The sequence below is a fragment of the Fusarium oxysporum genome, chromosome 2 (assembly GCF_000149955.1).
Source record: "Fusarium oxysporum f. sp. lycopersici 4287 chromosome 2, whole genome shotgun sequence".
Taxonomy (NCBI): Eukaryota; Fungi; Ascomycota; class Sordariomycetes; order Hypocreales; family Nectriaceae; genus Fusarium; species Fusarium oxysporum.
The window spans coordinates 2,673,419-2,697,665 of NC_030987.1; the positions used below are offsets into that span (position 1 = coordinate 2,673,419).

Here is a 24,247-nt window from a genome sequence, read left to right on the forward strand (position 1 = left end):
GGATTCAAAGCACAGAGGGAATTGCTGAGAGTGTGTCTAAGTCTCATAAAGTACCCTACAGCCGCCGCCAAGAACGTAACCCAACAACCAACAGCCAGCAGATCAGGACGAATAGCTCTGTGTAACAGGGCTGTGTGATTACGGTTGATCCAATAGATGAACTGAATCAATATTTCGTAGGTGTCCTGTGTCGTACCACCTCTACACCCAAAAGGGTTGACGAATTATGCAAGAGAGTTAGATAATTAGTCGTTCGATACTAACATTTCTTCGTCCTCCTCTGGTTCTCAAAGCTGTCTCTATGGTCCTCCAAATCATTCATCTATCGTCGGTAGTGTCAAAAAAACCATCCTAAACGCCGCTGCAAGTAAGTAAACCACAGTGGCCATCGCCCTCTTACCATTCACCAAACTCCGAACTTGTCAACAAATCAACCGCCACGTTAATCATGAGTAGCTCACTCGCTTCGTAAAAAAAACATTGCCCCGCCGAGCCATATCATCAGACAACCTTCGGCTGCTCGCCATATTCTTCAATCATCCACTTGATAAACTCTTTCCACTTCTGCTCCCAGTCGCTGAATACGCGGTTATATTCAGACTCTGATAGACAAGCGTGCTCCAAACTCCACAACGCCAATTGCTTCCATCCAAAAAGGCCCATGTCAGCCTTACCAACCAATACTTGGTAAAAATCATGAGATAGAGAGGATCTGTTAAGCTACGTTAGCAATATTTGTTACATGTTCTGTCGGAAGCACCTTACCTAAATAGTGTACCATTGTCCGAGCTGACCGTGCAATGCACATTGTTGGCAAGAAGCTGATACATTGTGTGACCGCTGACACGAGGCGTGAGTCCCAAGATCTCATTTGAGATGGGACAGAGCTCGAGGCAAACACCGCGCTCCTTCATATGTTGCATCACATAGGGGTGCTTAGCTAGCGCAAAACCGTGCCCGATTCTCTTCGATTTCAACAGGAGCGCATCAACAAGGTTGCCATCTGTATCGGTTCCCATATCTAGGGTCTCGCCACAGTGAAAGAGAAATGGAATTTCAACGCCGTCTCTGTCGCAATCCTCCTGGAACTTCAGAAGCTCGGGGATGAAGTCCTTGATGGGGCGCCCTTTGGACTCTTCACCAACAAGGTCGAAACCTACACTGTTGTTAGGAGATAACTTCTAAGGGAATGTGTTCTCTTACCTGCAATCCACTCAGGCCACATCTGTTTAAACTTCAGACACTCTGTGAGAGCAGCATCGATCTGCGCTGGCGCAAATGATCGAGGTGTACAGTAAATGACTTTCAGACCACCAAAGAACTTTCCTTGCTTTTTCATGTCGGTCTGGAAGTTTATGACCTCTTCGATTATCAGTTCCATGATGCCTTTGTTGTCGATGAGTTGAGTGCCGTCATCGCTCCAAAGTTGGTTGCTGGTCATGAAGTTGGGCCGAATTTCAGCATAGCTGATGTTGTCTTTCATGAAATCCTCCAGACATAACCGGGTGTACCTTCGGTATGCTGTCGCATAGTTGAAGAGACCCTTCATCATACGTGTCCGCCCATTGAACTTTTCCCAAGCCCTTTGCTACGTTAGTGTCTGCATACAAAAGGTACAGATCGTGAACGTACCCAGATGCAGTCTGCAAATGATGATGCGCCTCCTCCTCGTGGAACATGAGTTTCTCGAATAGCCACTCATCAACATTGGTTGAATCTGTTGCGTAATATCCAGGGAACCTGTCAAGAAAATCTCTAAACCGCATCGTCTGCCGAGGTTGATATGTCTGTGAAAACAAGTCGCCAGGTGTTTCCTTCTCTGGGCTCAATAGAGAAAATTGGATTTCGCATCGATCGAAATTAATAAAATCGTTGTCCGAAACAAGGGGTATATCGCTGGTGATAAACATCCGGTCCATCTCCTTTGCAAGATTGAGCAGGACTTGGGGAGCAAGACAGGCGTTGAAATGAATGTGCAAGTGGCCGCCCTTGGGCATATGCTGCGCTACGCGGAATAAGGACGTTTGATCGATGAGATGCTTGTTCGATAGAAAATGATCTCCAGGAAAACGAGGGTGTTGCTGGCCACCGTAACCTGTTCGTGGTGCGGCTTGAGCATATACATTTTCCTCATCCTCACTCCTCAATCTTTGAATGATGGCATCTGCTCGTCTCTCTTCAAGAGTGCTGCGCATGCGACATCCATGGTCAAAATCCAGAGCCTTCTCTCGCGCTACCATCTGTTGTCGCAACTTGAAGTACTCCCCAACGACTCCAGGCTCTTGCGTCACGGTATCAGTGACGTCTGCTTTTTCGATAAGAACACCTCGTGCCGTGATCTCAGCATCATGGGCCTGGATGTGATTCCGCGCAGCCGCGAATCATCTAGGGCTGGCTCTCCCATCCGAGAAATCTTTGCGCGTTTGATAGACGAGTCATAAAAGCCGGGATGGGAATGAACCTGCCTATGGAGGTGATCGAAAATCGACCCTGAGTGTCTTCAACGTGTTCTGTCTTTGACCAGAGCCCGCCCCATTTATGTTGGAGAAGCAAATAGCCAAAGCCTGTAAGATTGGCTAAGTTGAGAGGTAACAAAGGAAGCGTCAGAGGCAGCAGAGGCGCAGTCATTCACGGCTCTCTTAGACGAGCCGTGGCTGTTTGCGGTGAATGACTCCAATCTCGATAAAGCGCGGCTCACAAGCCAGAGCCAGGTGATGGTCATTAGGTAGCCAACGGTGGGCGGGGACAATGGCCTGTGTCAGTAATGTGGTTTCGCCAAGGTATGGCTTGGGTCCGTCTTTGTCTCGTGAGGGAGCTGTTGGTTGACGGGGAATCAAGTAGATATTCTTAGACAAACGCTCAGCTCTCACTCAGCTTAGACTTCTGCTGGTTGGAAACAAAGTCGGCAGTTTCATGTAATCGATCAATCAACCAACATGAATTTGTTGTTGCTTGTTACAAGTTACAAAGTCTGGGGGGCAGTGCCCGTGCCTTAATCAAGGCTGAAGGCTGACCCCAAAGTCCCCGACCTCGCTATAATAAGGGAAGATCAGGCACAGAGTCAGCCTGCGCAAGCGCTGGTTCGCTGCATTTGAGTGACTGCAGCGACTGGCAACGCGCTAGTCTCACTTCGGCTCCATGTCACAGGCCTAAGCGCTTAGCCAATGGAACCTCAATAAAGGTACCTGGTCACCTCCATCTCACATCACCTAAGCCCAAGGTATTATTCAATTATTAGGCCAAAACACTAACTAGAACAGAAACGCCTCATCAGGCTTCTTAGGAAAAGACAGAGCATGGAATATGACCCATGGTCCTGGGCCTCATTACTAGGGTGCGGTGTTAGGTCTTACTTAAATATAGCTGTACACCTTTGCTTCAGCCACGTCATTTATACACTTCAATTTGCTACGATTGTGTTTGATCTTTCACTGTTTTCTCATAACAAGACCAACAACACCTTATAGGGCACTGCAACTAATAGACTCTGGTATGATGTATCCGTTCCGATGCACATCCTTTGACCCATAGTCAAGGACATCTTCTATTGCAATGCCAGAGATGGTATCAATACCTCAATCAAGGGGCCTGCAAGTCTTTCCCGCACTCCCGAACCTGTGGCATCATATACAAGCTCTATCCATTTCGCCTTTATCATTCAATGCTTATCCTTATTAAACGTACACAGCCCGTGTGGCCTGGCACTTGTTCAGCTTTTTTTTGTCATCCGTGGAGTCTGAGGCTGAGGTTGAGCCCAGTCTCCCCTCATAAGACGATGTCCTCAGGCAAAGTAGCTCTTCCAGAGTACTCCCTCAAGGTCCTCCAGTTGTTCTGAAGTAAAGTACTGGGCACTTGTTAGTAATGATTTCCTCTGTAATCATTGGAAGGGGATATACCTTTTGATCGACTGTCCAACTATCCTGTCTCGTCTTTTTGAATTCGCTGAGAATTGTCTTTGTCGCTTTACCAACAACTCCAGGATCAGCAGCAGCCTTGCGCGCCAGCATTGCTAGTACCTCAGGCATCCATTCAGGTGGAGGGGTTGCATAAGGAAACGCCTCGATTAATGCGCCCAGCCCAAGGATTGCAGCATGACGTCTTGTGATTTGCTTATGAATGTCGACTGGGGTATCTGTCCCAGCAAGATGGCGGTTTCGCTTCGGCATGGGATTGCGTTCCAGTTCATCTTCAAAGCGGGCCTTGAGACGTGCAATCGTAGGGTCACGGATACGGCGGGGGGAGCAGCGTATCATGCCTGCGAGCGTAGTAGATGCACAGGAACGCACCTCAAGCTGTGTATCGCCCAGCATGTCAGACACGGCGGTAAAGAGTGCTTCTCTTTGAGCGCCTCGCGTGAGGAAAATACGTCTAAAATAGATGACCTGCATATTGACCAGGGCTCGAAGCCGCTGGTGCCAGCTGCTCGACGTCTTTCCAATGCGGATGAGTGCATCGATAAATTCTGTGTCCTCGCCATCTCGGAAAGGAATATTGGGCAAATGACGGTATACGTGATACGCAAGTCTCATAAGCTCCGGGTCTTCCTTGACATCCATCATGTGTAGTAATTCTTCCATGAAGGGGGTGGGGAAGAAAGGCACGAGCTGAGTACACTCGTGGGATGATAGTGTACAATCGAGCCACATAAGCACGGTTTTGGAACCCGAGGTATAAGAACTGGGGGTCTGCTGACCAGGTGTTCTCTCGTGTCGCCATTTCTCGAGTCGTTGGAAGACGTCTTTGATAGTGGCCGAGAACTCTTCCGTTGGTTGGTAAGGCCTGATACCGGTTGGCGAAGCAGCCTTGTTTTGTTCTAACAGCTTGCTGACATTCTCGAATGACTCGTGGTATCGAGTCTTATAGATGACTGATAACACGCGACCAATAGCCTCTCGTACCGCCTTGTAGGGATGATCAATGTGGGCGAGGAAGTCATCAAGAATTGGTTGGTCATGTCGGAAGTGCCAACCACCGTCCGCAACAATGAACTCCAGAAGTTGAACCTTTGATGATTCTTTGAAAGCCGCGTTTGATGTCATATCAAGTCGGAATGCTCTGAGAGTATCCACAATCTCGTGCGATCGACGTGGGTCCTTGGAGTCAAGAACGAGGTGTAGACAAGTGAGCCAGTATTGCAAGTTATCGGGTGTCAGGTCGTCCGCAAAAATGTTCAACATGAACGGCGCAGCATACTCCCAAACGCGGTTTCGGATTTCGGGGGGATCATCACTGGAGCCCGCGAGCAAAGCGCCCATGATTTCCGAGGTCGCTCGATGCTGATGCTTGTCGTTGCCATCACCAAAAACCTCCTTTACCAGCTCCTTGACATCATCCAGAGTGACCAATGTTTTGCCGTAGTGCATCAGGTCAAAAACGTGCATCAATAAGTAGACATTGCTCATGCGGAATCTATCGGTCGACGCGTCTCGCGGTTCTTGCTTCAGATAGTCAAAGCACTGGGATAGCCACTCGCGATTCAAGATCCGGCCCATCTGATCTCGCACAACAGTTTCAACATCATCGTATGCATTGAAAGGGAGCGGCTTCGCCCGGTAGGCTGTGAACTTCTTGCCCCATACTAGCCAGCCAGGGTGATCAGCGTCCACCATATACTCAGCCCCTTCGGGCTGCTTGAAAGCCTCGAGGAAATTGTGAGTAAATTCGGCGTCACCTTTTTCGACAGTAACTTGGATGCGGTTTCGGTCCCCAACTTCCTTTTCAAGAAGATAATTGCGATAATCATGGCCATAAACGGCTCGCATATCAACAGCTGTAAAGACCGATGTAAAAGCGCTCAGATAGTAGCCACGAAGCCCGGGATGAGGATCATTTGTGCCCTGAGCAACGAGATCGATAAACTCAGGGGGCGCCAAGGTATGGAATCGCAGACACAGGTTGGTGGCAAAAATTGCACATCGCGTAGCGATCTTCCAATGAGCACCCTTGGCACGCTCTGTCAATTCCAAGCCCAGTGTAGACTTGGACTTCTCGACTCTTGTTCTACGTTGCAGGATAAATTGATGGCGACTATCAATGGCTGCAGCGACATCAGCAGCAGGTTTGATTGTATCCACAATTTCATCATTAATGATAATCATGCGCTCAAAGGGCTTGCCGAAGTCAATTAGAGTGTATAACGCTGACGAGCCCAGGTTTTGAATGGAAGGCTTATCAATACCCGCAGTCTCGATATACAATCGCATGGCTTCAGGGGCGAAGCGCCAATCCTTGAGGAGAGTTCTCAAAAGAGACGTGAACAATAGAGTGTACATGCCTCCCTTGATTCGGTCATGGTCGTTCGTTTCAAGTGCTTTCCTGAGACGCTCAAGAATAACAGGAATCACCAACGGCTTGCTGCCAATAAGTGACTTCAACGATGAGTCCTGAGCGCTCTGTGCAACTCGTCGTACATCAGCATAAAGCGAAAGACTCGATTCGGCAAGATCAAGCAGCAGCCGTTTGTCAAGCTCGCTCTTCTGCCGCGATGAGGCGTTATGTTTACGTCGCAAAAGCTGATACGCCTCGGCACGCTTGATGAGAAGAGGTCGAGGATAGACTTTCCTCAAGCCTTTGATCTTGAAGGCGGCAATGTCAGATTTGTATAGTCGAACGTGCCTCTCTAGGGGATGAGCAGAGCGCTCAATGCCAACATCAGTAATCCAGGTACGATAAGCAGCGTACAGGGCGGTGAACGAATTCACATCATCTTCCTGGTTCTCGTTAAGGAAAGAGTGTGTTTTGGTCAGTAGATGACCTAATTCTTCTCGTAGATCGTGGATTCTGCTATAAGCAGGGTCACTGGATTTGAGGGCATAGCCTGCCTTGTAGCGGAACTGAGGTCGGAGTTCCTCGTCCTCAGCAACCTCAGCAAGAGGGTCTTCATCAATCATCATTTCGTCATCATCTTCCCGAGCCACATCGTGGTCATCCTCTGTATTTCCGGTCATGATACCCGCAGCACGCTCAGGGTCGAACATGGTGGCCATGCCTGACGTGACCAGGCGGATTTGCTGCATAAGCCGAGAAACCTCATCTGACCACTCCTTGTTCTTGCCAGTGCGGCTCACTGGTGGGTTGTCGCTCATGAGTGATTCCAGTTGATCTTTCGCAGATTTTGTTTGGGAAGCAAAGAGTTCAACGGCAAATTCGATCTCGGCAGGAGAGGGCTGGTGCCACCGAATGCTGAGATCGGCTGGGGCAGTTGTCTTTCCCCAATCATCAACATCGAGACCACGTTCGATGACCTCGGGCTCGTACAGAGCGTGATCGATGGGATAGGTGTGCGTCAAGTTGAGCAAGAGATGATGGATGTAATTGGAGACCAGAATAGTGGGCAGACCACGACATTTCTCTTGCATGTATTCCGCGATGCCCAGGAGCTCATCTTTGTATTTTAAGACCTCACTTCCGACATGAACAACTGCCATGGCAAGCATGCTGACATACCACACCAATGCTCGATCTCGGGGCAAATAGTCTGTTCCACTACTTCGGTCGGACGCGGCGTTGTTATAGTCAATCTCGTTACGGATATTGACAACAAGCATGGGAATGAAGACCTTCAGAGTTTTCTCTGGGTTGACCTTGCAGAGCGCATTCAAGATCCATGCCATTGCATCTCGTGCTTGATGGACCACATGGCTTGAAACAAACGTTGCCACCTTCTCCAGAGCCATGTCAAAAAGTTCCGGTGACAACGATGCGAACAGGGGCGACAATGCAGCCGGCAAAGCGTTGATGACATTGTCTTCAGGGGTTCCGCCACGGACTTGGTTTGCGTCAGGCAAATTCTCGAGGAGAGTGAACACTTTCCCGAGAAGTGTCAGGATGAACTCGCCAAAGCCAGTGGTCGACGATCTCAAAATACTGGCCTCGTCTTCGTCACTGAGTTCGTTTTTATAGTCAAACTTCACATTCTGACCTTCGCGCTCCATGCGATCCATCTGGCCTTGGACCCACTCCATGGCTAGTGTTGTATCATGGATGTGGCTTCCTTCCTTAACCAATGGTACCATAGGAATGCTATACGCGACACTTTGAATGAAGTTGAGCGTGTATTGGGTCTTGTTGAGATCGTTGGCATCGATACCGGGGAGAGCCAGAGCCAAAAGAGCCGTGATGTGACATCTATAACCCTTATGCTTGGACATGATGTTGGCAATCATCTGTAGTCCATTCAGACTTGAGGTGGTTCTGTGTACCTCCACAAGTCCCTGAAGACTAGGGTAGAAACGCTGCAATGCACCGGGCAAAACCAGGTCCGGTTCGAGATATGCAAGTCCTTGCAAGGCGCTGTAGTAATAGTAAGACACGCGGCTGCTTTTGGAGAAAAGACCCATGAATGTCACTTCTTTGAGTGCCATCACAAAACGCTTTTTCAAGCCATCGTTGATTTTACGATCTTCGGGGAGATCCAGCTCACCGCTCTGCTCACGATTCCATCGGGAGACGAACGCCTCAGTGAGGTAGAGGGTCAACTGACCAAGCATGGTGGTCCATGAGCCCTGGTTGGAGGGGTGAAAGAAAGTATCGATAGACTCCATAAGGCCTTCCAAGTGTGAGATGATAGAATCATCTTCCTTCAGGCAAGCCGGAGACAAAGAGCTCACGATCAAGCGGGATATCATATAGGCCACTGGATACTTCTTCTTATCTTTCTCAACATAGATGCCTGCCCCAGAAAGATAGTCCAGAGGAGTATACGGAGAATTGGCTTGGCCCACGGGGATTTGTGTGAGCCTGAGAATGGCTGTGAAAATGAGGTCGGATTGGTCCTTTGAAAAGATGCCATGGCTTCCAAATGGGACATAGGAGCAGGCTATGTGGTCTCGAGCAATACGAGACAGCAGGTCAATGAAGAAGATATCGAATGCCTTCGATCGATTGATGATGGACCACAAGTGGAAGAGCGTGGGGAAGATATCGGCTGGTTGAGACTGAGGTTCGTTGATGGGGGCGGGGTGACTTGGCAGCAAAGCATTCAAAACACCTGCTACGATGTAGGCGTTTGGCAGCTCATTAACACTGAAGAATGGCAAGAACTCCTCCAGCATCGCTCGACGTTCGGAAGGATCGAAATACGTATGGGCATGTGTGCACAGCTTGAGCAGCTGTTTAGCGGAACGCTTGCGGTTGCTCTGGTGCGCTGGGACTTCTGAGGGGAGAATCCATGCTTTGATTTCGTTCCACAATGGCCTCCATTCAAGAACAAGATCTTCTCCTGGCTTCAAATAATGATTCTTCCTACAAGATGTGAATTAATGTCATCGAAATGTTGTCAGCACACGTACCTCGTTAGAGTGAGGACCATGCGCAAGAAGCGGTCCGAGGCGGTTGCATCTAGGCCGGGAGCCAATGCAAGGGAATAATAAAGTTTAGCTAGCTTTGCTCTCTGTTCTCTCGTCATTTCAAACTTGAGGTTGAGCCATCCCTGGAGCTCTTTCGTCCAATGGAGAGCTCCTGGGGAGAAGTCTTCCGCTCTGATAGCAATGTATAGCTGTTTGAGGATACCCTGCAGAGCAGCATCGCGTTGAGCTTCTTCTTCGACTTCGAATGGGAGCTGCGAGAAGTATGCAAAGGTTCGGGGCCGATATCGTTTCTTGTCGTCTTCATCGGTCTTAAGGTAAGGAATACCCGGGGACGTGGATCGTGAGATGGGCTCATATGGGAGGAAGTTTGCTAGTAGGTTAGATGCAGTTGTAGGCGGCATAGAACTGTGAGAACCCGAGGGGCGAGGACCAATGTTCTCATCCATGGCGGGCAAATGGATGCGAGGGTAAATAATGCAGTGATCGATAAATGATGCGATTCACTCGAATACCGCCGGGCAGCCAAGAGCGGGCGGCTCAGCTCAGCTGGGCTCAGCGCAACAGCTCAGGCGGGACGTTTATTGAATCGCAAGGCGGGGCGGCGAAGAACGGGTGGTGGGCATTGAGCTTATTCTGAAGTCGACGTCGATATGTACAATCAATATGCAGGACGTGGCGACCTGGACTTGAGGATACTTTCAGAGTTAAGCAATATATGCAAAGGCAAAAGTAAAAGTGGGAGGAGTTGAAGGATTAAGAAGCGGGCTGGGCGACCGTAAATGGTGATGGATGATGCAGCAGCAGTAGCCTGGCCTGGCGGACACATCTAACTTACGCATACTCAGAGCTACAGGTTCCACTTTTCCGGGGCCAGTACGCGCATCAGCCCCAGAGAAAAGAAGGGGATTTAAACCGACGGGACAGTCGATCAGGAGCATGTGCGAAATATGGATCGTAATCAGTGAAGCCTACCTAGGTGAGCTTAATTAAATCCAGGGTCTTCACTTTGACCTATAGCGTGTTTCTTTGATCTCAATGTTGCATTGCACTCTGTCGCATCGCCTTGATTCTCTGTTCTTCAGACTTTGTATGCACATCAAATCCCCTCTATCGCTGTATGCATGCAACTATGGAGAAGTGATTGCCATCCGTCCCGTCGTAGGTAAATCACAAAGGGTTCAAAGGATTCGGTACGGGAATAACCGTAGAGTTGAGCGGTAATACGCAGAGAATCACCCCGCTTGAGTTTTGAGGCTTTCCATGATCAGCTGTTCACTTCATTTTGTAGCTGACCATCGAGTGAAACCTCGGACCCTTTGTCCCATTACTCGACCTTGCTTGCTGTCCTTAGTAACGGCGACTTGCATTTGTGGCTGATTGGTTCCACTTTGTTGGTGTGATTCTTATCCCCATTCAAGCCCGAAAAAACGTCAATGCTATCACAAGCGCAGCGTGTGATGGTGATACTGCTTTCCCCCGAGTACTATGGACCAAGCTGAGCCGGTTTGTATTCTCGTCCCTTCTATTCAAACACATTCATCCAATCAGTTTCTATCCCAGTCAAAACGAAGACGGGATACCCAAGGCAGCGGGACAGCGTTGTCATCTACGTCAATGCTAAAGGCTCCAATAGGAAATTATGCAAGACAGCCTGAACAGCATGCTTACTCTTCATGTCTCAAAAATGGCCAACTGATTCGTAGGCATGACATCCAAAAGCACCGCCATCGGTGGTCCGAGGTAGTCCGAATTTACCGCGTCAAACACGCAAGCTTCCTTTGCCTAAGCCAGCTTGAAGCTCTCGCTTTGGGTGTTTACCATCACACTTCTTATGATTGCGTTTCTCTATTACTGCCTGCTACATCTGTAAGCATTCACTAGTCAGGATAAAATGCTACATTACACAGCGGTTAGATGAATAGAACTATACATCCTATTAAGCTCGAGGTTAAAGACCCCTCGATCTTTGACCCAGCATTCCCCAATGGTAATCATACTCTCAATCCGGTCAGCATTATCAAGGGCCCCACCATCTGGAAGGGTCCTCCGTGAAGATGTGCCATTCCGGAGGAGGAAAGGCTCCACTTCGCCGTGTTTCCGGCTCGAGGTGTCCGTTCTCACCAACTGAGTCGTCAGTTTCATGTTCAGAGAAGATTAGTTCTTTGCGAGACCAGGAATATGTCATGTGCGAAGATAATAAGTCCTTTTGAGGACAAGGTATATTTATATTACAATCATCACTATCGATGTATCAATACTCGAACTTGTGTCCATATATATCTTCAGCCTGCGCATGGGAGTTGCTTCTCCGGCGGAAAATCTTGTCTGCAAAATTCCGCACACTAATGCTCACACGTCTTGTCGGTGGCCTGTCTGACTTAATATCGAGGGTCTCTAGCGGAGGTCTTCCATCCTCGCTGACACGCGGCGTCACAAACCGCTTGACAAACCCGGCATTGTAGGACACCGACCTTCGACGTGCGGGCATGTCCGATGTGCAACTGTCCAAAGAACTACTTGCCGGGCTTGTGTTGACATGCGGTAATTGATGTGAAGGATTAACAAGGGGAAGGCTTGGGCGAGCAGGGAACGTCTGAGCTCTCTGCGGACCACCACCATTACTAAGTGTGCGTTTTTGTAACGTCGATGGTGTCCTGCAGATTCCCGAAGCTGGCAATCCACTTTGTCTAAGGTTGACCCAAGATGCAGTTGCAACCATCAGAAGTTTGATGTCTTCTGGGACCACTTTCGTCAACCGTGACTGAATTTCAGGTGGGTTCGAGACGATCCAGTCGCTGGCAAGCTTAGAATCTAGTGGTGTGTTTCGAGTTGGAGGATAGCGACCGCTTGAGGTCGACATGGTATTATAAGTGTCAAAGACGTCCAGCGTATTTGACATGAGGGAACCCATGATGGGGTGCCGTCTTGTGTCGGGGTGTATCATACTAAATGTCCACTTGACTTCCGCGGGCAACGGGCTCGGTGGTGGTGTTTGTTCTCCGGTATTCCTAGGCATGGGGGATGTTGGCGTTGAAGTCTTCTTGACCCATCGTGCCGTACTGATTCGTCCTCGCTCGTCAACTCCAATGAACTCATATGAGCCATTGGCCATCAAACTTGACTCCCAGGTCGATCCATCTTCCATCACGATTTCGGCGGACTCGTCACCCATTTGGGGAAGTGGGCTAATAACTGCAACGACGTCCCTTTGGTCGAGCGAGTCTTCGGTATCGAGAGATCCTGGAGATGCTGGCGTGTCGTAGTCCTCACTGCGAACAATAAGAAGATCGTTCATGCCTAGGACTGGCTTTGTACGGAACAGGTGGGGGCAACGCTTGGCCATGCGAGGAACAATCTGAGAGCCCGTGATGAGGCTGGACGGTACTACATCAAATGCGGGTATTGGGCGCTTCTCGCCGACTTCTTGTAATTGAAGGAGCAGTCGTGGGCGGAGATGAACCAAGCGGCGTTGTCTGGCTCCTGGTCGAGGTGCTGGGTGTGCAAGAAGAAATTGTGTAGATTTTCTGAAGGTGCGCTTCCTCCTCCTTCTTCGAGGTGCTGTGGATGAATCACTTAGTTCACTTATATCTGAGCAGGCAGCAGAGCCTTCGTCTTCGCTCTGAACCTCTGACGGTGGCAGGTCGTCATCAGTCTCCGGTTCACGAAAGCGAACAGAGAGATCTCGCCGAGGCATGTACTCAGACTTGGGCCTGGGGCGAGAAGTCCGGCGCACCGGTGTCACTGTAGTCGCAGGCGGGAGTTTCTCATGGTATGACATTGGTCGGAGTTGTGGTAAGGAAGTAACGTCTGCTGATAATGGCCTTGTTGTTTTATCAGCATCTGACCGACGTCGAAGCGCTGATCGGAGGAAGGGCAACGCTCCTTGGGGCGCTTGTGTCTGTCGATTTGTCGAGTACTCGTGGCCGTGAAGGCTAGCACCAGCATGCAGGAACATGATAGCCAAGCCAAGTTCGGGTCGAGCTCATGCAGCAGCTCAATCAAAGGTGTCGTTGGTATTAGACAGAAGATCAACTCTGTCGTCAAATAGGGCTGAGTGATGATTGATGGCGAATGTAAACAAATACAAAGACCACGAAGTGAAGCAGGTCAAGTTATGATATGTGTTTCAGTGGCTTTCAAAGCCGAATACGCAACTAAAGCACAGGGCGTGATCGAGCAATAAAGTAACCGATCTGGCGGGATGTTAAGCCGGGGAAGATGTGGTCCGATGAGACCAGGATGAGCGAGATGGGATGATACGGAAATGGTCGACCCGCCGTGGCAGCCAGCACTTGGACAATACACGAACCGGCAGATGACGAGATGTTGGGTAAGGTGTCAAGAGATAAGAGGTTGGCCCAATATCGTCAGGGGAGGTGTAGCCCTGTTTAGTATGGTGGATAGGAAGAAAGTTGGTATTACAAGAGACCGCGCGCAACTCTGTGTATGAACTGATCGCGTGGGGTCTGTCAAGTATTAAAGTCAGCTTTGAATAAAGCGGTCACCGTAAAAGACGGATGAAAAGCGAAAATGGTTGAGCGGCGGAAAGCTAGCTGTTAGGCGTTATGGGCTCATGGGTAAGGTGAAGATTATACGGTCAAGAAGACAAGGACTCGAAGCGGTGGAAGATACTCGGGTGTATATCAGAAGCAGACGCGATGATGGGCAGATCCAGGGGTCAAGCTGGGGTAAGCAGTGGCTTGCCTGGACTGTCATGACATGGCCGTCAAGAAGGCATCAACGGAATCCGCCTCAAAGCCAGGGATAGGGCGGTCAAGCCGCTCAGGCACAGCTCAACGATGCCGCGAGACTCCATCCGCTAATCAATAGAAGGGCCAGGGGTAGAAAGAGCGGCGCCGGGAGCAACATGCCGTAGACACGCGAAAACAGGGGACAGAAGAAGCGAGGACGACTTACGTATTAGTGCATGCGCAGCATCGAAAAGTGTTGAGTCTGGCGGCTAAAGGCCCAAAGGATGAAGTGAATTATTTGCGAGGCTGGGAAATAGAAAAAGAGAAAGTCAAAGGGAAACAGAACGAGAAAAGAAAAGGAGGAGCTAGAGAAAGTAAAAGGGTGGTAAGATGAATGAGTGAGGCCGCCCTGGGATCGGCGGGTTGGATATTAATTAGAGTCCAGGTGGTGACCTCAAGCTGTTACTGGTGGCTGCCGTTGTCCCTGTCTACTCTATTGGCTCGAGATGTCTCTGGCGGTTTTTGCTTTTTATTTGTGTACCGGTACTTTGGGCTTTGAGCGTTGGACCAGCTGGCTGGTTCCCCAGGATATTTCCTTTTTTAGTAACCAGTCCTGATGATCGCAGTGCAGTTACTGTTTTATTTGACTTATATTCCCCTATTACGTCGATGTCGTGTGCCAGTCAAGTCTGCGTCACCAGATCGAGGTCTCCTTTCTAGCAGCGATCCTAGTCTCTCCGATCGAGGAAGAAGGGCCAGGCAGCTTCTGTGAGTGTCGAGGGATCAAGATCGAATAAAGTCGACGGCGAAAGGAAATAGTAGAAACATTCATCAGTTGTTGAGAAGAGGCTGGCAGATACCCTGCTCTCTCAGTCCATGCTCTTGCTTTAATCCTTTTTTTCTTGTTGGTGGCCCCAAGTGCTAGAGCCAACCTTGACCTTGAAAAGCATGCATGGGATGAATTTTTTTCTTCTCTTTTTCTTCTTCCTTCTCCCGCGTCTTCCAGCTCATCCTTGATATTAGTGAGGTGGGGGAGCGGGTCACTAAGCCATGAACACGCCCGATGCATCCATCCTACAAAAACCTCATGCGATTGATGAGATGCATGCATGCCGCTGCCCGCTAAGTTCAGCCCAGTCAGTCTGGTAAACAAGCTCTCAGGGGATCAAGTCGATATCTCGCAACCCTGGAATGTCATATGAGGTGAGGTTGCCTACCTCATGGTCAGGGCCTTTCAGTCAATGCAAGCTGCGGCACCTCCCGTACCAGATTGGTCCGAGCTGGGAAATAGATGGACGTCAACCCGAACACGAGAAAGGCTGGTAAGCCAATCGAGTTTAATGAGACATGCAAACAACATGATTCAGACTCGTGAGCTCCTAACTTTAGTGCTGTTCCTGTTATTAAGGCTGCCCTCGTGCCTCAACATCTGCTTTCTGTCTAATAATGGTTTAGCATAACTTTCTCCCGTAAACCCGGGAGTGATGGGGTGGATGTCAGACGTCTTGACACTCTTAGTGGCTGATCTACTCTTCTGGTTGCGGTGTTGCGGTCAAAGACAAGTTTTTTACGGCTCTCAACCGCGACTTAGACACATCCATCAGTCCATCGTATCAACGTAGGATCGGCCCAAAAGTCAACTGCTCCGCGGGGTTACGGAATCACTTGCTACTGGTCAGCATCGACATTTATGGCAACTTCTTGGGCACAGAGCGGGGTGCGTCGCACATTTTAGATGCCGCGACCGTGTAAGAGCCTCAGTCTGAGTTCAAGCGTTCAAACAGGCTCTATGGACACATTCCCAGTTCCATACTGGGCATCCAGCATTGCAAAGGTTGCCTATCGCAGCATTTTCTTTGCGCCGATATTTCTACGCAAATACGTCCTCGGTTACAAGTTCAAGTCAATCTACGCATCAATCTCTTCAATGGCGGTCGAGTAGTCCCATATCAGACCTAAGCTTTCGCATGCAGGCAACGACAAGGATGAGATCGTGCATGCATGTACATACATATCGCCAACTCAGAATCCTAGACCGCCTGTCTGTCAGTAAAACGAACCAATTGCTAAATGACAACAACTACAAACGCTGTTTTAATGGTCTGCTTTATCGTGTTATTGCGCTTTTGTTGGGGTGCCGGTTGAAGCTATCGTTAATTCTTTTCAGCCTCACACCACCTAAAACTCATCTTCGCATGCAAATCTCCCAGTATCATCTGGACAAAATAGCAGCAAGTTTCAAGCATTAAAACATCTGTTTCGGCCAAATTGGCATCTCCAGCACTCGCTAATTCATAGTATTGGCACCTCGCGTCTTCCAGAAGCCCAAGCGGCTCGTAACAGCAATAACTGCCAGTTATCCCACAAAATCGTGTTGGCCATTCTCCACAAACATTATGTTATATCATGTTATGTGAGTTTGGGTCATAATTTATTCAAGAAAATAGTTGAGATGTGAGATTCCTCATTGTTGTCGAGGGTCTTTCCTCTACCTAATGTCCAAGGTTTCTGAAACTATTTTCAGTCCTTTCCAGGATTTGGCACCCTTTCGCCGATCATCAATAAAGCCCAGGTTCTAACCGGTGACACGGAAGACTGGCTTTATCAAATAACTAACTAGGAAAAGCGTAACTAGTATGCATGTTTTCGCGCTGCTAAATTCGTGGAGCAAAGGAGATCCAGAATGGTTCTGAATGCTGATGGCTGTCATGAAGCCTAGAGCAAATCGATTATACGGCAAGATATTTTTCACCCATCACAGAATAGTCTTTTTATTGCAAGTTCATGCGATTCAACGACTCAATATTGTACCCTTGCTTTGAAAACACTATTCCCGTCCTCAAGGTACAGGTACTTTTCCGCATCCAGTCATTCTGACCATCCAACGTCAGGGTCATGATAGCTTACTGAAACACCACAAACTCAAAATCATCTCACTTATCACAAATTCTTCAACGGCTCCCTTGCCCCAATCCATCATTCAAGCGCGCGGCTGCATATCTCAGATCAATCAATGCCGGGCAACATCTCGGAAATCGGCACTTTCTACTTGTCCGATCCGTCCAGACGTTTCGGATGTCTCGGTACTGATTATCGAGACTACGAAAATATTGATCAGCTCGCTTCTGTGGGTTAGTGATCATCTTCACGGGAGCCTCGGGACAAGGATGGACAGCCATGAGCTGAGATTTGCATTTCAAGCTTGAAAACATCGTCAGCTGCTCAAATCATGCTGTTCTGATAGGACGGTCCATAGCATGCGGCTCAACCTTCCAGTCAGCCAATGCAGCCCTACTCATACTTTAGCTTGTATTAGGCTGCTTATATGTGCCATTATGTGGCAAGAATTGTTTGAATGGGTGACATCTAGCTTTCGTAAACTGACTACAAGGAACGCAAAACTTTAATGACTGAATACATGTCAAAGACACCAAAAACCTGACTCGCCATTAGACTCATGGTTCCAACCCAGATTTGAGTTTGGGCCCCTTATTCTAGGATTTGTCGACGTTAGACCGCATACGTAATGGTTCCCTAAAGTTGTCAGCTGTCCTTAGGCCTTTCGAGCAAATTTATCAACAACAGAATGCACTTTATTTGCCAAATGTCGTCGCTTCTTGCCTTTCATATCAAGTTCTGGGAGGGGATAAATCGCCGATCAATGAGAGTATGACCTTGGCTAACACGATACGCGAAGGATACCAAGACATCTTAGCAACTTCTAGTACGCATCGCAGTCTTCTCTGATCTAGACGACCAGCTTAAAGAAGTACACATATTCTCTGCGGGTAAACCAGCTGAGACGATGAGTTCCGAAGCGAGGACTGCAAATTGTCATATTCTAATGTTGAATACTTTAAATTCGACATTCATATACATCGGGAATAGTCCCTTCGTGATAGCCGTTTCAACTCCCATAGATCTTCAAAATCTGGGGTAGTCCTTAGTCATCGAGCCGCTAACCTGTAAAATTCCCCCACCATGTTCAAGCTTTCACCAACATCTGATCGCGTACATCAACACCAATATGCTTCAATTATACCGGTAGTCTCCATGTACACGTACCCACACAAACCGCAGCCGCCATGATTCGCCAACACTTCGTCGCGGCACGCAGTTCACAGCATAGAGTCGCGGCATTGGCACTTTATCGAGCACTCTTGAAAACAGCGTCCAATGTGCCCTTACCGCATCATCTCCATCCTGGTGGACGGAAACACCCTTTGACAAAAATAGTGAGAGAGAGATTCGCCAAGAATAAGCCACTCACCAGTTTCAGGCTTCTTTACGACTCAATGGCTGCAGGATACAAGGTTTGAGGCTTGAACAAGATTTGGTCTACATGGTCTAATGTTCTGTTCAGTTCCTTACTTTATTAACGAAAGGACGAGATACAAAGTCGCCCGAGCACTCTGAAATCCTTCGACATATCCGGAAACGCAACTTTACGGCCAATCTTTCGCGTCTAGAATCCCCCTCCTACAAAAAGCCACCCCGTTCGAAACAACGAATCAATCCTCCACTTTTCACCAAAGTCTCTGCCTCTGATGAGCCTGTTAAATATGAACCAACTATCCGCCCTCTTCCAAAAACTGCGTTTATAGGCGAAAGAAAGGCGCCAGTTACTGGTAACACTGCTGAGTTCCTATCGTTCGTGCGAATCAAGAAACCACAGCCGAGGGTGTTCTCACGGGCAGTTAGTAGAAAGACAACCATATTTCGACGGTCTGTTAAGACACTTTTGAGTATTTCCACAAAGGACATTCCGAGGGCTCGATTAGGCGATCGTTGGGACGCCATGATGGACAAATTGCTACTTGAGGAGGGTGTTACGGATGAAGTTATACAGGATGGACCATTAGCGTCATATCATTTCACTGCGACTCTGACAAAAGCTTGGTGGGATCAAAAACTTACGAAGATCACAGACGACCGGACGGCTCGCGCTAAAGCAGTGAGCAGTCTTATTGAGCAGGAACTTGCACTGGTCAAGGAAGAAAAGGAGAGTGGCGCAGAGCCAACTGATCCTAAAGTAGCAAAGGAGACTTTGGATACAATCCTAACAGAATATCGCCAAAAGCAGACCGAAATGGAACGAACGAGAGACACTTCATTTGAAGACCCGTTCTTGTCTGAACAATGGATCGCAAAGGCACAAAAGTTAGCGCGTGAATATGCCAAGAAGTATGAAGGCATAGTGGACGACAGTAATAGAGGTGTCTCTTGGGCAAAGAGGCAAGGGCTGGCCAAGAAAGAGAATTCTCTGTTAGGGGCGGTGGAATCTGACGAAGATGCTCAATTTTTCAGTCACGTTGCGGCCATGCGAAGAGGTCGCTAATAAAAGGGTCTGAAATCACCTTCAATTATATCCGGTTTCGGTCATTTATAGTGGAATTGGAAAGAATATAGGCATGTACAATATAGATGGGATATGATACCCTTTGTATTCAACTTTTGGCTGCAAATGTTGTGTAGAGCATAACTTGAAATGCACAAAATTCCCAAAATCGTATGCCCTAAACATCCAAATCATTCATCAATGTCGTCATTCTGTCACGATACGTGTTCTTAGACAGGTTCTGCCTCCAGCTGTCTATTAGACCTATTCGAATGCGCGCGTGGTCGAGCAATCATCTTCAACGTCTTTTTCCCCTCGTTTGCTACTTCAGCCCAGCTCTTTAACGATTGGAGTGAGGGCACAGATGGTCGGCGTGTCTGATCCCCGTCGATGCTTGCGAGGTCGGACCGAAGAGTTCTCGGGGATGACATGGCGGAAAATGGTATTGAGAAGGCAGGGCTGCTCGGCTCTGACGGCGCTGGCTGGGGTTCAGGGGTCACCACTCTCGCATCGGGTTGATCAGGCTGCTTGGACAATTGGCCCCATTGAGGTACTTTCGCAGAGTCCACAGGAAGCGGGTTGCGGTCCAGGGCTGGGCTGCTTTGCAGAGGTGTTGGATTTGTCTCGATGCTATGTCGAGAGAATACTGAAGAGGACATGCTGCTATCCGTGAGGCTTTGGTCACGGTTGAGATTCGGCGTTTCACTTCGAGACGGTGTAACTGGCAAGGGGAGCTTCGAGCCAGATCCGCGCGAGCGCAAAGTATAACCCGAAATATTGGTGAAACTTGGTGATCTCGAGGTCGGGAATTCAATTGAACCTCTGGGGGTTATGTCATTCGGAGGTCGCGGTGAGACGGCTTGTCGTTGTAGTGGTGAGGCCCTCTGCTCTGGTGGGAGACGCTGATAAGACCGAGACCATGGCTGAAAGGCTGGCCTTGCCGCTGGCGTAACCGGCGTCGACTTCGATTTTGGTGGCGATTCAAGCCCAGGCCCAGATTCAAGATTCGTTGTGCTGCTTCGATAGGGTCGCGGCATCGCCATTTTGCTCGGGGGCTTACTCGTGCTACTCCTCCTTTTGGCATTATCTGCCTCTAAGGTATGACACCTATCCTCCATATCTTTTAGCTTCTTTTGAAGCATGACCACAGCCTGTTTATGTTCATCGACCTCGCGCTGGAATCGAGATTCGTATGTTCTGTCTCGTCCTTCGAGCTCGGCAACCTTTTGTTTCAAGCGATCGTTTTCTTTCCGAAGGCTCATCAATGCCGTGAGCTTTTTATCCCACTTGTCTTCGACCCACGATATTGGCCTTTTACAACACTCTCCATGATAAATTTGATGAATTCCTCCGAGCATGGATAGTTTATCATCAATTTTGTATGCGTGTAATCGGTTTTTGGGGTTCGGAGTGATCATTCGAGCAATCAGGTTGACAACTGGCCGGGGACGAACTGTTTCTTGGCCCTCGTAGGTAAACATAAAAGGGGGAGTGACCAAGGCATGAGAGGTAAGCTTTTCCAAGTGAGTATTCAGCTTCTGCTCTCGCTCACGAAGCTGTTCTTCCTGGGTATTCCTAGATGGGTATCTTAACGCCTCGTCAAACTCGGCTAACCGAACATTATACAGAACGGTCGCAATATTTAGAAATACTAAACCAAGTGAGTAGATATCTGACAACTGCATGCTGGACCCGTTGTTGGCATACAATTCAGGTGCTCGCCATCTCTCAGTTCCCGGTACTCCCTCTGTCATAGTTTGATCCTGTCCACTAACATCTCTCGAGACGCCAAAATCAGCAAGGTAGACTCGGTCTGCCTTGAGCAGGATATTAGATGGCTTGATGTCGAGATGCCTCACATCATTCTGGTGGCAATAGGCCAATGCGCGAGCAACGCAACCTATTGTATTGCGTAAGAATTCGAGTGGGCATTTTGTTGTCGAGTGGAGAAGCTGGTCTTCAGACGATTGCTCTATAGCGCTCAAATCCTTGATGTCTAAAGCATCTAGCCTCTCGAGGATATCCTCACGGTCCCCTTCTCCCATGCGCAAGTATTCCAAGTCTTCGAGGAGAGTGCTCAAATTACAGACGGCAGCAGGCCAGATTAGCAGGCATAATTCGTGGGTTCGAGGTGCGTATGTGGCAACCAATTTGACGACATGGCGATGGTCAAGTTTCTGCATAGTCAAGCTCTCCTTGCGCAAATCGTCGATAGTAAACCCGCGTCGACGTGGGATCCTCTTACGTGCAAGACAGACAGACCCGTAGGAGACCTTCTCAACGCGACCGAATGCGCCATATCCCAGATCTTCAAGTTTAGCAAGTTTTGTATCGAAGCGCTTCGCATCGGGGCCATTGAAGAGGGGTTTGTTTCTGCGCAGCCAATGTCAGCATCGACGGTGTGCGCAGCTCATCGGCTATGAATAGCTTACATGCCGGGCCAACTATCATCATCGTTCCAGCTTTCTATGATGGTAAGCTCCTGGAGCTCGCGCTCAGCCTCCCATACACGACCATAGTGCTGGGTCGGACCTGTTTGCCCGACTCTGGTCCATCCCCGGGTCCAGTCGCCCATGCTGAGGGACGTTGAAGGTAAAGCAGATGTCGTCGAGGGTGCGGTGGTAGTTCGCGAAATGGTAGCGCCGTCAGAGTAAAACAGGAGCCATAGTGACAAAGCCCGATATCTATATTGGTTATAGGGTCAACGATGATTGACGGAATTGTTCTTTCTAGAGAAAAGAGAGCAAGCCAGGCGCATATGCTGAAGATGCTGGCGTGAAGATGAATGAAGAGGTTGTGAAACGACAGAAGAATAAAGTCGTCTGTTGGTGGGCAGGAGTTGAGTCTCGGCCCTTGTCGCGAAAGTGGCAGTGACATTTTGGTGGCCTGGTTGTGTCCAGCACAAAGCTGACCGATTAGGACTACCCTGAAGCGGTGGAGGGTCTTTGAGGGTTGGACAGCTGCTAATTGGATCAATTGAACGCAAACTTCTGGTGCATGGATAGTCTATATAAGTGGATGAGTGTATACATCCTGGTTTTCTTTGATCCTACTGCACGCATTAGACTGGATATAGTTGGTTCAAGCAATGGTTTGCTGTCTCTCTGTCTTGCATTTACATATCAACTCTTGGTCCCGCCCAAATTCATCCCCCGCTTTGGACACTGCCTCTTCAGTGGGTCAAACGTCGCTCCGATCCGCTGGAACCCACTAACCATTTAAGGCTGAGCCATGGCCAAGCCCCTCTCATGATTGATGTCCTGGTACAGATGCATCTCATAGATTGTTTCGAGAGGGTTGAACGGTCAACAGTGTCTTGTGTAACATTGAAAATACTTGCATTTTGAACCCAAGCACTTGAAAAACACCTCTATGAAAAGACAACAAGCAATTCCAAAGCCTGGGTTTCCTGTTCCTGAATGTGGTGCCTATCTTGATTGATCATCACTTTTCTGGCGCTAGTCGATAAGCAGACATCGATCGGCATTTGAGATCCTAGCCGATGCACAGCCCTCTTTCGGCTTCACCACCAACCCCAACATCATCTCACATCTCTACCCCTATCATTCCACCATCATTTAAGTCTCATCCTCGCCTTTGCTCCGTACCCTCCGCATATCCCCACTCCGGCATACGGAGCACAATCGGCGGAGCTCCGAGCTTCATCCGGCTTCACCGGAGTCGCACAGTCGTTGTCCCGGCAGTTACTCTTGACACATACCAAAAAACTCATAAACTCGAATCGTTTGTGACTACGGCTGATTATCACATGATTCGTATTGACCGTGTCCCCTGAGGCTATCATCCACGGACTTCATCGTTCAATACACCCTCCATTTCAGGTCACAACGCCCTCATTTAAAAACCAACCACCATGCTTGAAGAACCTCAGACCGCTCCTGAGTCATTGCCAACGCGGAAGCGATCCAAGGCGTCTGAAGAAAACGACGAGGAACGGAGTAAGAAGCGATCAAGAGGCCGTCCACGCCTTGACACCAGAGATGAGACGGCTCAAGATGTGAGTTCATGCGATGAGCCAGGTTCTTCACTCAGCCTGATCTCATTCTGACTAACAATTTTCACAGCGTCGTCGAACGCAGATCCGACTGGCTCAAAGGGCCTATCGTAATCGCAAAGATACTGCCATTACGACCCTTGAGGACAAAGTCAAGGATCTTGAAGATGCTAATGAAAACATGAGCAAAGAGTTCATGAACTTTTTTGACTTTGTTCTTTCACAGGGAATGCTGGAGGGTGCACCTGAAGTTGCAAGACGTCTCAATGATACAACCCGCAAGTTTCTCTCACTCACAAGGAAATCTGCCGATGACTCGAACCGCGATGGCATCGAAGATACTCCAGTCCCTGCGCAAGCACAAGAGCAAGTTGTGTCACAGCCCCCAGGACGGCACCCATCTGGCTCTGACTCTAGCACTTCTGGCTCGGGGAGTGGTGAATTCATGTTACAGAACCCACCTGGTTTTAACACTTCTCAAGAGAAGAGCCTGTCTACTCCGCAAAGACCGGACGCCACTATACGGCAACAGGCTACGCCTCCCTTGAAACCTGCCTTACGAAATCATCACAATGCCAACTACAGATAATGCAAGTTTCCCGGTTTACGACACACAAACGACAGTTAGTTTCGAGCAAAATCCTTTCCTTCATCACCCTTCACCAAGATTATTCCCGTCTCTTTATGCGCCCAGGACGGAGCTTTGTTCGCCGCCTTTTGAGAGCATATTTGAAGGGTGGCTTGACGTTTGACTCATGGCCAACCCCCCTCCCCACGAAGTGCCGAAGTGTTTGGATTTGCTTTCTATTCTCCCTGGGGAGGCATTTATCCATCGCATTTCTTAATAATATGGTTTTTGTTTTCCTGTTTATATATATTTTCTTCCGAAATTTAT

General features: G+C 48.8%; 8 protein-coding genes across 8 annotated transcripts; 4 read left to right on the forward strand and 4 right to left on the reverse strand.

Moving 5' to 3' along the window:
- Positions 1-36: 36 nt before the first annotated feature.
- Positions 37-3,035, reverse strand: FOXG_08182 (uncharacterized protein). The gene is made up of 4 exons (XM_018386972.1): positions 1,633-3,035; positions 1,204-1,583; positions 766-1,156; positions 37-712 (listed from the first exon to the last, which is right to left on the reverse strand). Exons 1-4 carry the CDS (start codon positions 2,238-2,240, stop codon positions 502-504), a joined length of 1,590 nt encoding a protein of 529 aa, XP_018244761.1. The 5' UTR covers positions 2,241-3,035; the 3' UTR covers positions 37-501.
- Positions 3,036-3,247: 212 nt separating this feature from the next.
- On the reverse strand, positions 3,248-10,189 carry FOXG_08183 (proteasome activator subunit 4). The gene is made up of 3 exons (XM_018386973.1): positions 9,291-10,189; positions 3,897-9,243; positions 3,248-3,844 (listed from the first exon to the last, which is right to left on the reverse strand). The coding sequence occupies exons 1-3, from the start codon at positions 9,752-9,754 to the stop codon at positions 3,782-3,784; spliced, it is 5,874 nt and encodes a 1,957-aa protein (XP_018244762.1). The 5' UTR covers positions 9,755-10,189; the 3' UTR covers positions 3,248-3,781.
- Positions 10,190-11,468: 1,279 nt separating this feature from the next.
- FOXG_08184 (uncharacterized protein) lies at positions 11,469-14,914 on the reverse strand. The gene is made up of 2 exons (XM_018386974.1): positions 14,226-14,914; positions 11,469-13,774 (listed from the first exon to the last, which is right to left on the reverse strand). The coding sequence occupies exon 2, from the start codon at positions 13,261-13,263 to the stop codon at positions 11,560-11,562; it is 1,704 nt and encodes a 567-aa protein (XP_018244763.1). The 5' UTR covers positions 13,264-13,774; positions 14,226-14,914; the 3' UTR covers positions 11,469-11,559.
- A 305-nt stretch (positions 14,915-15,219) lies between these two features.
- FOXG_08185 (uncharacterized protein) lies at positions 15,220-15,751 on the forward strand (the record flags this gene model as incomplete). Its single annotated transcript, XM_018386975.1, has 2 exons — positions 15,220-15,321; positions 15,518-15,751. The coding sequence occupies 2 exons, from the start codon at positions 15,220-15,222 to the stop codon at positions 15,749-15,751; spliced, it is 336 nt and encodes a 111-aa protein (XP_018244764.1).
- Positions 15,752-17,012: 1,261 nt separating this feature from the next.
- FOXG_19767 (uncharacterized protein) lies at positions 17,013-17,305 on the forward strand (the record flags this gene model as incomplete). The annotated part of the gene is made up of 2 exons (XM_018400032.1): positions 17,013-17,130; positions 17,256-17,305. The coding sequence occupies 2 exons, from the start codon at positions 17,013-17,015 to the stop codon at positions 17,303-17,305; spliced, it is 168 nt and encodes a 55-aa protein (XP_018244765.1).
- A 548-nt stretch (positions 17,306-17,853) lies between these two features.
- On the forward strand, positions 17,854-22,392 carry FOXG_08186 (uncharacterized protein). Its single transcript, XM_018386976.1, has 2 exons — positions 17,854-18,312; positions 18,363-22,392. Exons 1-2 carry the CDS (start codon positions 18,085-18,087, stop codon positions 19,335-19,337), a joined length of 1,203 nt encoding a protein of 400 aa, XP_018244766.1. The 5' UTR covers positions 17,854-18,084; the 3' UTR covers positions 19,338-22,392.
- On the reverse strand, positions 17,996-22,406 carry FOXG_08187 (serine/threonine protein kinase). The gene is made up of 2 exons (XM_018386977.1): positions 21,770-22,406; positions 17,996-21,710 (listed from the first exon to the last, which is right to left on the reverse strand). The coding sequence occupies exons 1-2, from the start codon at positions 21,910-21,912 to the stop codon at positions 19,568-19,570; spliced, it is 2,286 nt and encodes a 761-aa protein (XP_018244767.1). The 5' UTR covers positions 21,913-22,406; the 3' UTR covers positions 17,996-19,567.
- A 459-nt stretch (positions 22,407-22,865) lies between these two features.
- On the forward strand, positions 22,866-24,151 carry FOXG_08188 (uncharacterized protein). Its single transcript, XM_018386978.1, has 2 exons — positions 22,866-23,355; positions 23,423-24,151. Exons 1-2 carry the CDS (start codon positions 23,212-23,214, stop codon positions 23,939-23,941), a joined length of 663 nt encoding a protein of 220 aa, XP_018244768.1. The 5' UTR covers positions 22,866-23,211; the 3' UTR covers positions 23,942-24,151.
- Positions 24,152-24,247: the final 96 nt, after the last annotated feature.